Source organism: Miscanthus floridulus, chromosome 19, assembly GCF_019320115.1.
Source record: "Miscanthus floridulus cultivar M001 chromosome 19, ASM1932011v1, whole genome shotgun sequence".
NCBI classification, from domain to species: Eukaryota; Viridiplantae; Streptophyta; class Magnoliopsida; order Poales; family Poaceae; genus Miscanthus; species Miscanthus floridulus.
Genome location: NC_089598.1, coordinates 89,969,095 through 89,981,402, shown reverse-complemented (window position 1 = coordinate 89,981,402; position 12,308 = coordinate 89,969,095). Strand labels below are relative to the sequence as shown.

Sequence of the window (12,308 nt, the reverse complement as noted above, 5' to 3'; positions counted from 1 at the left end):
ATGGAACAGAAGTTTCGGCTCCTCGGAGTGGCCGACGAGCAGAAGGTGAGCTTTGCAGCACAACAGCTTTTGGGGTTTGCTGGTGCATGGTGGGACACCTTCCAGGCCATGGAGCAGCCGAATCATCCAGCAACATGGCGGAAGTTCTCCACCATATTCCGAGAGTTCTTTATCCCTGCTAGTGTCATCAACCAGAAGGTGACTGAGTTCCTGGAGCTGCGCCAGGGGAACAAGATGGTGATGGAATATATGAACAAGTTCAATCACTTGGCTCAGTATACTGGTAGTCAGGTGGATACTGATGACAAGAAGAAGGACTGCTTCTTTCATGGTCTAGCTCCCCTCCTTCAGGAAAAGCTGTACACGGTGAACTATCAGACCTTTGGGGCTCTAATGAATGCTGCCGTTGCTATGGAGGGTTTTCAGTGGGAATCCTAGGCTAATTGGAAGAGGAAGCGGGTGGTAGCTAGATTCTCTGGCCACCCTCACACACAGAAGATACAGGTTGTCCGGTGAGGGCCCTATCAATCATCCGGCGGGCCTTCGTTCTGGCAACCCTAGCAGACTTCGCAAGCTTCCTCTACATAGTACCGTGCACCACCGCAGCAGGTGTAGCCGTAGCAGTCTCAGGGACAATAGGTCCAACCTTGTCAGGGGTTTGGGAACAGGCCAGGAGCTTGCTTCAAGTGTGGCAAAGATGGCCACTATGCCAGAGCCTGTCCCTAGAACCAGCTAGCTCAGTCAGCTCAACCGTCTGCAAATTCCAGGCTTGTCAAGAGGACCATCATTAAGAAGAAAGTGCCCAGCAGGTTTGGCCAGGTGCACTTCACAGATGCTGCACAGGTTTTGCAGTAGGAGCCGGTGATGGCTGGTATGTTTACCATCGACTCCCGTCCAGCTTTGGTGTTGTTCGATTCTGGTGCATCACATTCCTTTATGAGCATGGGGTTTGTAGAGCGGCACAACTTATCACTTATGGCAATACCGTATGCCTATAAGATCTGTACTGTGGGTTCACAATTGTTCATCAATACCCACACAGATACAGTAAGTTTGGTATTAGCCACCCACACTTACCGCCTATAGTTTATGGTCATGCCTGGGCAAGGCATTGATGCTATTCTTGGAATGAACTGGTTGCGGGTGTATGGGTAGTATTGGATATGCAGAGAAGTGTGGAGTTATGACTTTCTTCTTCTAAGGATAGGATGTCTCTTATTGTACCCTCAGATCTAGTCTTACCTATTGCTACCCATGCTGAAGCCTCTCTTGATCTTACCTCCATTCCGGTAGTATGTGAGTTCCTGGATGTTTTCCCTGAAGATCTTCCTAGGTTGCCACCGGACCGTGAGGTAGAATTCTCCATTGAGCTTGAGCCTGGTACTGCTCCCATCTCCAGATGCCCATACCGCATGGCTCCAAGAGAACTAGCTGAAATGAAGAAGCAGCTAGAAGAATTAATGGACAAAGGTTTCATCCATCCTAGTTCTTCACCATGGGGTTGTTCGGCTATTTTCGTGAAGAAGAAGGATGGTACCTTGTGGATGTGTGTGGATTACCGCCCCCTTAATGCGGTAACCGTTAAGAACAAGTATCCTTTGCCCCGCATAGATACTTTATTCGACCAATTAGCTGGTGCTAAGGTGTTCTCGAAGATAGATCTCCGATCAGGCTATCATCAAATCAAGATCAGGCCACCAGATATACCAAAGACAGATTTCTCTACTAGATATGGGCTGTATGAGTACCTAGTGATGTCTTTTGGTTTCACCAATGCTCCTGCCTTCTTCATGTACCTAATGAATTCGGTTTTCATGCCAGAGTGAAAGGACCTAGGATGCCGCCTAGAGGGGGGTGAATAGACGTTTCTGAAAATTAACACCTTTACATGCGAAAACAATAAGTAAAGGGAGTTTCCAAATTGGAAACTCCAAATAAAGAGTAGTACCACCCCTCACAAGTTAGCCACATAGTGTACAAGGTATAAATAATGTATCTAGAAGCTATAATCCTGCAACACAAAGTTAGAACTAAAAATAAATATTTTCAGCATAGAGCTCTAATACCGGATGTGTCCGGTATGAATACCGGACGTGTCCGGTATGCATGGTTTCTGCAGAACAGCCCCGAACTTGCTCCTTTTCATTTCTATCTTCAAACCAAACTATAGGTACCTACTAGAGATATCAATATACACAGAGAACCTGCACAAGAGCTAGAGCAACACAAATATCAAATGAAATGCGAATTGAGACACGATATTTGTTTTACCGAAGTTCGGACTCGTTCGAGTCCTACTCTCCGTTGAGGGGGCTGTGGGCGACCCAGCGAAGGTCAGCCCTAGAGGGTACCATGAAGGTCACTCTAGCTGGAGTCTTTTCCAACTCCTTTTCCTCCTTCCACTAAATGATTCCAAGGCGGTGGAATCGACCGTTACAAACTTTCCGTGGCACACCACAATCTCTCGGGTGCTCTCCGGCGACGCCTAACTGTCTAGGACCAAAGAGTCCAAGAGTAACAAATGCGAATCATGAGATTGACAATATGCACAAGTGCTCAAGTGGTGGCTTGCTCTCTTTTTCAAATTCTCTCTTAACCAACAAATGGATTTTGCAATTTGTATCACACACTCACTAAGAGAGGGTTTAGGAGAGTTGGCAAGGCTCAAAAACGTGTGTGTATCTCAGTAGAATCAGCAGCCTCCAAAGGTAACACTTACCGGACAACCAGTCATTTTATAGCCGTTGCCATACCGGACAACCAGACATTTTATAGCCCCCTTGAAAACTTGGGGTATTTAAAGCCCCCTTGAACACTTGTGCATATTGTCAAACTAGTCATTTTATTTAAAGCCCCCTTGGGGTATTTAAAGTAGAATCAGCAGGCTCAAAAACTTGGGGTATTTAAAGCCCCCTTGAAAAACTAGTCATTTTATAGCCGTTGCCATACCGGACAACCAGACATGTCCGGTAACACTTACACTGCGCCAACGGTAACTAAGTTACAGTGAAGTTGTGAGGTGTCGAAACTCCCGATGAATGCCAGAACTCCCGACCGTCAGAACTCCTGACTCACGTCGAAACTCCCGGCCCTCAGCAATTTTGAAAAACATGTAACTGAGTTAAAGTTAGTGAGGTGTCAGAACTCCCGATGAATGCCAAAACTCCCGACTCACGTCGGAACTCCCAACCCTCAAGGCTTTTGAAAACTAGCCGTTGGCCTCTGGTCATGCATACTGGGCACGTCCGGTATGACCAGAATAGTGAACCCTCCAAGACAGTTAAAGTGCGAGACGTCGAAACTCCCGACCATTGTCGAGACTCCCGACCGTTGGAACTCCCAACTTACGTCGAAACCCCCGACGAACCAACCCGAGAACAATAATTTTACCACTACTGGGTGAATACCGGACACGTTCGATATCAATACCGGACACGTCCGGTATTGCCAGACCAGCAAAAATAAAGTTAGCTCTTTTGTCGCTCAAATACTCAAAACTCACATGGGTTGGCTTGAGCACTTATGAAACATTATCTATCAACATGATGCATCCCTCTTAATAGTACGGCATACCTATTAAACTCAAGATAAAAGGAAAAATAAATTTATACCACTTAAGTTGATCTATTTTGAATTGATGCCGTCTCTTTCATTCTTCATCAAGTAAGGGTGCTAACATGTTGATATTGATCTTTTCACTTGAGCATAGCCATCTTGAGCATGTGACTTGATTCCATTCATCTAATTTGAATAATCCCAAATGTATCAAGTCACTTCCATCAAACACTCCAATAGTGATTTGATCCTCCACATAAACATGAACATCATAGCTTGATTAGTACCTCAACTAAATGCAAGTACTTCCTTCTTCACCCTAGCTAGGTTCTTCGGCCGCCAAGTCGTCGCTTGCCCTTCACCCTTGCTTAGTACCTCGAAGCCTTTCCTTGCTATTTTCACTATCTCAAGCCATCATGTCACATCTTGTGTTGAATCATCCATTCATGTATTGTTATCTTTTTCATTTCAATTTAGCAAACTTCAAGTATGAGACCAATCCATATGCAATCCCTTATGTCTCATTAAATAATTATTATAAGCTTGCTTTCACATAGAACATGGAAATCCCACAATAAATAAGTCTTTGCATGAATTCTATTTGCATTGTTGTCTTGTGCTTGAACTAGATTGTTTACATAACAACACATCATTTTGGCTTTCATTAAGTACCTATGAGATGACCTATTACCCGTCTACACTTAGCAAACAGGTTAGTCCTTTAATCATGTTGTCATTCAATCATCCAAAACCCACTAAAGGGCTAGATGCACTTTCACGGAGCTAGATAAGTTTGTGGTGATTTTCATTGATGACATCCTAATCTATTCCAAGAATGATGAAGAGCATGCTCGACACATCCGGATAGTACTAACTCGACTAAGGGAGCACAAGTTGTATGCAAAATTCATCAAGTGCGAGTTTTGGTTAGATCGAGTGCAGTTTTTGGGGCATGTGTTGACACCTGAAGGCGTTTCTGTAGATCCCAGCAAGGTGCAAGATGTATTGGATTGGAAGTCTCCCAAGTCTATGCATCAGATTCGTTAGTTCCTAGGTCTAGCTGGGTACTATCGGTGTTTCATTCCTGATTTCTCCAAGATAGCCCAGCCCATGACCAAGCTACTCCAGAAAGAAGCTAAGTTTGATTAGAGCCCAACTTGTGAAAAAGCTTTTCAATCTCTGAAGACTTTTCTAACCACTGCTCCTGTGTTGGCCCAACCAAATATTGATAAGCCCTTTGATGTATACTGTGATGCCTCGAAGACGGGGTTGGGGTGTGTGCTTATGCAAGATGGGCGTGTGATAGCTTATGCTTCGCGCCAACTGAAGAAGCACGAGGTGAACTACCCCATTCATGACTTAGAGCTGGCTGCTGTGGCCCACGCTCTGAAGATTTGGAGGCATTATCTGTTGGGCAACAAAGTGCACATCTTCATAGACTACGAGAGCCTCAAGTATATTTTTACTCGGTCTGAGCTGAACATAAGGCAAAGGAGATGGTTAGAGTTGATAAAGAATTATAATTTGGAAGTCCATTATCACCCAGGAAAGGCCAATGTTGTAGCAGATGCTTTGAGCCAAAAGTCACATCAGGTTGAGAAAATAGCTTTGTCTCTCAACCACACAGAGGTGCTAGCTCATATTGCATTGACCTCAGAATTACTAGAGCAGATTATTCAAGAGCAAAAGGAAGACCTCGAAGAGATTTCTCACATTAGGAAATTGATGGCCAAAGGTCATGGCCCTCACTTTAGCATTGATGAGCAGGGGGTCATGAGATACAAGGATAGACTGGTGGTTCCTTCCAATGAAGAGCTGAAAAGAAAATTTTTGAATGAAGCTCACCATTCAAAGTTGTTGATTCATCCTAGCAGTAACAAGATGTATCATGATCTACACCACTTGTACTGGTGGTCTAACATGAAGCAGGACATCACCCGGCACATCACAGAGTGCGACACTTGTGGCAGGGTTAAAGCAGATCATATGCATACCCCTAGATATCTGCAGCCCTTGCCCATTCCCGTTTGAAAATGGGAGGATATTTCCATGGATTTCATTATGGGTTTACCCCGCACATCCATAGGCTACGATTCTATCTGGGTCATTGTGGACCGTATCACTAAGTCTACTCACTTTATCCCAGTGGACACTAGATATATTGCTAAGAAGTATGCTGAGATATATTTCAATCCGATTGTGACCCTACATGGAATTCCTCTTACTATCATTGTCTCTCGTTTCTAGGAGCAACTGTAGCACTGTCTGGGTACCCATCTTCTTAGAAGCTCAGCATACCACCCACAAACTAATGGTCAAACTGAAAGGGTGAACCAGGTGCTTGAGGATATGTTGCGGGCTTGTACCATTTCTTTTCCTGAGAAGTGGGATAAGTGTTTGAAGTTAGCTGAATTTTCATATAATAACAGCTATCAGGAAAGCATCCGCATGGCACCATTTGAAGCTCTATACGGAAGGAAGTGTAGGACGCCACTCAACTGGGTTGAAGTGGGAGACCACGGATACTTTGGGCCGAAGCTCATCCAAGTGGCCCGGGATCAAGTGAGCATTATTCGGAGTCACTTGAAGGCAGCTCAAAGCCGATAGAAAGCTTATGCTGATAAGCGGAGAAGGCCCTTGGAGTTTGTAGTGGGAGATTATGTATATCTCAAGGTGTCTCCTATGAGAGGGGTGCATCGGTTTGGCATTCATGGTAAGCTAGCCCCTCAATATGTGGGTCCATATCAGGTGTTGGAGCAATGTGGTCTAGTTGCTTACCGTCTACAACTTCTAGATATTCTATCTGCAGTGCACAATGTGTTTCATGTATCACAACTGAAGAAGTGTTTGCGGGTTCCTGATGAAGCGGTGGAAATGGAAGGACTTTCCCTCCAGCCTGATTTAACTTATGTGGAGCACCCTATCAAAATCTTGGATGAGAAGGAGAGAGTGACTAGGAACAGAGTGATAAAATTCTACAAGGTGTAGTGGCAAAATCATTCAGAGGCTGAAGCCACTTGGGAACAAGAGAGTTGCCTATTGCAGCATTACCCTCACCTTCTCACCGGCTCGAATAGTTAGTGCTGCGCCAAAAATGTATTCACTGTCTCTTTCTCACACTAGGCACAGGAAATCTCGGGTCGAGATTTTATTTTAGGGGGGTAGATTTGTAACACCCTCGGTGTTACATTGTACTGTTCTTGCTAAAACATCGCATGAGCATCATATTTTATGTGCATATGTGTACAACATGAATTATAAATCAATGTTAGGCACTTGAAACATTTATGCGAAACATGAAACAATGTTACGTGTCATGTCACTTGATTGAATTTTTGTTGAACAAAAATGTTATAGAACGTTTTTGTGAACGGCGATGAAACATGTGCAGTCGAGGGCAAGGATAGCTAGTTAGTCCATCAAGTGGGACGGATTTGGGATTCGACGCAAAACCATTCGAAGTTAAGTCGTTCCACGTAGGTTTGAAAAAAGGTTGACGAAGCCTCGGCCGTGCGGACAGCCACCTAGGCACGCCTCGTTGTCTCCGTTGTTAGGTGCACGGGTACGTTGCGTTGACGACCACGGCTGTGCCAAGCCATGCCATGCCAGAGACCATGTCCTCGTTGTAGCCATGACCGGCGGGACCTCCTTCATTCAATTCGCCGTGACCGCAGCAATCTAATCAAATTCGTCATAGCCTCGGCTCCGTTGGGTAACTGGCCGCACAACCGTCCCCACCTCACTGCCTGTGTCCCCGTGCTGTGCCCCAATTTTGAAATGCTCTGCCATCGGGTCCATAAGACCGGGGCGGTCTGTACCATTGGCTAACCATGCAACCAAGGCACCCCGTGGCAATTCAGTGCACCACCAGCCTTGCTTTACCCGCCTGAAAACCCTACGCACCTCGGTCGCAGTGTTGCAGTAGTCCAGCCATCACCGACGTGGCCGTGCCATCACTAGGCGTCGTCGCATCGTCGGTGCGCATGCGGCCAACTCACCTCAGGCCTTCTCTAGCTAGACCATCACCTCAAGGGTCTCCGTGGGTAGTTCCTCGAGCTCGCTAGCTATTTGTTTTGCTTTGTTGTCACTGTGGCTCACGGGAACGTACCCGCCATCGCAGGTCAGGGATCACCATCGGGGAGAGAGCCTGGGATGACGCCCCTGTTTGCCGTAGCACTTCCAGCCGCTGTGTGTTGTCGTGGAGGTAATCATCGGCCCCTTAGCTAGGCCTTAGAGGCTCGGGTGATGCCAGTGTGGCCGCCCGTTGCCCGTGCCGTTGCGCTAGTGCGCGCACGGGTGCCGAGGGACGTCGCTGTGGTAAAGAAGGAGAAAGGGGATGGTGCAGCTATAAAACCATAGACTAAAGGAATAGTGTCTTAAAGCTCGCAGTGAAGACCGAGTAGATCGAGGGTGTTTTTGCGTAATTGCCGCCGCGCGCAGGTTTTCCCCCGTCACGGGCTGTTGGCCGGCTGGGCCGTGCCCCCACGTGGGTTGCACTGCGCTGGCGCGCGCGTCGCGCCATGGCGGGCCAAGCCGCGCGTGTGGGCTGAGGTGTAGAATTAGGTTTTCTTAATTTCCAGAAGAATAGAAATGTTTATTTATTTTAGTTATGAGTCAAACTTTGATAAATCGTAGTAAATTGCGTAGTTGTCCAAAGATAGTTAGACTAATTTTGTTAGGTTCGCAAAAATACCATCTACTTGATAGTACATTTGGATTACAGTTAGCTATGACAAGTATTAGGTCATAAATTCAAAACTAGAGAGCTAATATTAGGTAGGTTAATACTTGTAGGAATATTTGTGGATAATTGGTGATAGATATAGCCACACAAAAAATTTACAGTAGGTCCACTAGGTTGTCATGTACTTGCTGTAAATTTTGTAGCCTTAGAATGGGTTATTAAATAAAATAGCTATTACTCTTGTTTTATTATATCTATATTAAATCGGTATTAGGAGTAAGAGTACATATAGTTGCTATAAGAATGAATGTCATGTTTTGTACTTGTTAGTGGTGAAGGTATGTAGCTTAGCCTTTAGTGGGTAGACCTCACTTAGTAGTTTAATAGATGTACTTCTAGGTTAAGAGTTGTTGTGTCATATTATTAAACATGGCATCATCATTTCATGTAGATCACGAATTGGTAGACTTCGTGCCCATCGGCGAGCCGGAGTACGACGAGGTGATCGAGGAGTACGAGGAGGAGATCCTCGTGCAGGAGGAAGCCCAGGAGCCTCTTGGTGCTGACCCTGCTGACCCAGCGCCTGCCCAAGGCAAGCCCTGGAGCATAAGCCATATTTTTATGATCACTGAATATATATGTGTGATGTGCATTTAAGTTACAGGCATTTTATGGAAACTACCTACATAAACATATCTACCCATGAGTCCTACTAGCACAGGTCGAGTAGCTGCTATGCTCAGGATATCGGTGGTGTGAGTAACCTGCCATTACTCACAAATAGGTAATAAAATGTGGACGCTCATGATAAAATGGTGGAAAGGAAAATGGTGACCGGGCAGGGATATGGATTGGGTACTAGTGGGTATAAGGGGTTGTGTCCTGTGGCCAACAGGGCATGGCTTGGTTACACTTTTTTCTATGTCCGTGTCGATTAAGGACCGGTCGTTGCATATGGCTCTAGGAAAGTCACATATTTATTGTCCCGAGTGCATACTTAGGTATGGGCGCAGGAAAGACTTGTTGCTCTCTTATCGTGGATCCAGCTCTTTCTGGACCAACTAAATGAAGGCAGGGATGGTGGAGGTCCTTGCACCACACGGAGTCCGGGACTCAGGAGTGGGGGCTTGGAGTCCAAGTTTGGACGGGGACCTGGACACCCGGGACAGGAGAGTGATGGGTTAGTCCTGCTTGTGCCTGGGGTACAAGTGGGGCATGTGTTTCGGGGCACCCAGCTAGGCACATTGATTCGTGAATCACCGGGAAATCCGGTACGGCTTGTCTACGGTTTAGCACCGTAGTAAGAACAGAAAGTTGAAAGGAGAAGAAATGGAACTGATTGTTCAACTCTTGCTTGAAAGTAGAATAGGTGCTTATATAGACTGGCTAGATGATAACTTAATACGGCTGATAATAATAATACATAAATAAGGACTCAATATTAGTATTGCTTTCTGCTAAAGAAAACCAGCAAACCATAAAGCCTATCATATTCCTTGGAGTCGGGAAATTATTTCCACTAGTCGGGTAAGTCTTGCGAGTATATTGTGTACTCAGGGTTTATTTACCCCGGTTGCAGGTGATGCTTGAAGAGTACCTTTGTGTGGAGGATCTTTCTGGTGGGCTCAGACGGAATCCTCGCCCCTACCGGTAGATGTTATTTTTAAATTCCGTTGTTATTATTCTGCACTCTGGTATTTGGTATTGTAATAATGTACTTTTAAGAAACTCAGATGTATGAAATGGACTTGTATTGTAACTCGTTCTCATTATTGGATCCTTGGGAAAAATGTAGATCTTTCGGGTTCTCCCTCGGGGTGTGCCCGACGGACACCGCTCGTTGTAGCTTGCTTTCGGGGTGCTTAGTGCCTGGTGGAGATGAGCGCCTCCATAAGTATGCTATTTCGGATGGTTCTGCCACAAAGAGGCCAATTGGGCCACATAAAGATCTTTTTGACAGGACTTGGGCTTCTCTAAAACAATTAAGCCAGGGGAATGCTACGTTTTGATGATTTTGGTTTCCAGTAAAAATAGCTTCGGCTTCACTGTGTTTGGCTTTATTTTGGGTTCATAAGCCATTCTCATGTTTGCATGTTTGGTATAGTTTTTGATCAAGCTGACAGAGAAGCCTAAAAAAACCTAATCCTATATATGTTCAACACAGGGCCGAGCCAGCAAAAATCGAGGCCCTGTACCAAACTCTAAAATGAGGTCTACCTCCCTAAAAAATAGGACTATAAATAAGATATATGATATATATCACAATAAGATATATAAAAAACTGTACCTATTCGACTCTTGCTTTCATAATCTTTTACTTGAAATGCTTCATTCTTTTAGTGTTCCTTTAAATGAAATCTTCAATGATATGCTCATAATCAATCTTCTCCAGCACTTCACTCTCAAGTGCTATTGTGGCCAAATTATTAAGTCTTTGTTGTGTCATTGTCGAACGCAAATATGACTTCAATAGTTTCAATTTAGAAAAGCTTCACTCTGTCGATGCAACGGTCACATGAATTGTCAACAGAACTCTATATGCAATACTTGCATTGGGAAAACAGTCATGCCACTTTAGGAACTTTAGAATTTCAACAGGACCCATATTTTCTTTAGGAATGAAACCTTGAAGAAACTTCAACTCCACATACAAATCATTGGCATCAACATCAGATTTTTTGTCTTTTGTAAGGACAGCCCCAAGATTATCACAAGAAGATTTCAAACTCGTGTCATCTAATGACTGTAATGTTTCAGTGGTAAATAAGAAACCAAATTTTTTTTGGTAACTCTGGTATTGTTTAAATCTTCTTTTAAGTGAGGAAATTGCTTGATCAACAACAGGTACAAAATAGCTGATTGTAAATAGGTCCTCTACAGACTGTGTAGCAGCATTTGTGTCATCTAGGTTCTCATCAAAATGTCTCTTTCTTTTAATTTCTCTTCTTTAACGAAACGTTGTACCAATATCCATCTCAAGTGCAATTCCTTCGGCAATCTCTAATGCTTCTAAGAAACCAGTTTTCCTATAACCCTTGAAGAAAGAAATCAGCCCTTGCACTTTCTCAATAGCAACATCAATAAGCATATCCTTTGCTTGCAAGTGTTTGCTTACTAAATTAACGGCATATAATACCTCATACCAAATGACTATTGCCACTATAAATTCATACTCTCCAAGTTCATTGTTTGCCAAGCCCTTAGCCTCACTGCTTGTTTTTGGATCATTATCAACATCAGATACCTGAAATTGAAAGGAAGAAAATATGTGTTATAATTGGAGATAGCCAAAATAAGTACATCATTATCAAATATCAATACAACAATATTGGGCACCTGAAGTAGAGCCTCTCAAATGTCTGTGCATTGAAATCTAATAGCTTTAACACTTTCAACATGACTCTCCTAACGTGTAGCTGATACTGACTTGAGAGTCAATCCTGATATGTTATCTTTCAGAATCTATCATTTCTTTGTAGAATTAGCAAAAGTTGTATAGATGCGTTGGATGATTCCAAAGAAGTCCTTAGCTTCACCACAAGTCTTAGCCATATCACAAAGTGTTAAATTAAGGCTATGGCAACCACAAGCAGAATAGAAAGCACGAGGATTTACATCCAAAAGTTTCTTTTGTACCCCTTGATGTTTTCCTTTCATATTTGACCCATTGTCATAACCTTGTCCTCTCACATCATCTATATCAAGACCAAGGAGCTTTAGTTCATTCTCTAGCACATCAAAAAGTCCTTTCCTAGTTGTATCGTTGACATCCAAAAATCCTAGAAAGGATTTTTCTATGCTAAGTTGCTAACATCACTTGAAGATGAGTCAACATATCTTATAATTAAAGACATTTGTTCTTGGTGGCTTGCATCAGGAGTACAATCAATTATGACAGAGAAGTACTTTGCACTCTTTATTTTCTTAATAATTTCAGACTTAATAGCAAAAGCAAGCAAGTGTATCAACTCATTCTGAATCTTACAATCAAGATAATGAGCTTGAGTTTCCTCACTTGTAATACGACGAACATGTTCTTGAATAATTGGGTCAAATTCAGCCAACATCT

At 43.8% G+C, this 12,308-nt stretch overlaps 1 protein-coding gene across 1 annotated transcript; it reads left to right on the top strand.

Moving 5' to 3' along the window:
• LOC136526342 (uncharacterized) lies at nt 1–438 on the top strand. Its single transcript, XM_066519036.1, has one exon. It carries the CDS (start codon nt 1–3, stop codon nt 436–438), a length of 438 nt encoding a protein of 145 aa, XP_066375133.1.
• The last annotated feature ends 11,870 nt before the right edge of the window (nt 439–12,308 follow it).

What these genes read in the sequence shown, in the direction of transcription:
- LOC136526342 (XM_066519036.1), top strand. Translation starts at nt 1, where the DNA reads ATGGAACAGAAGTTTCGGCTCCTCGGAGTGGCCGACGAGCAGAAGGTG.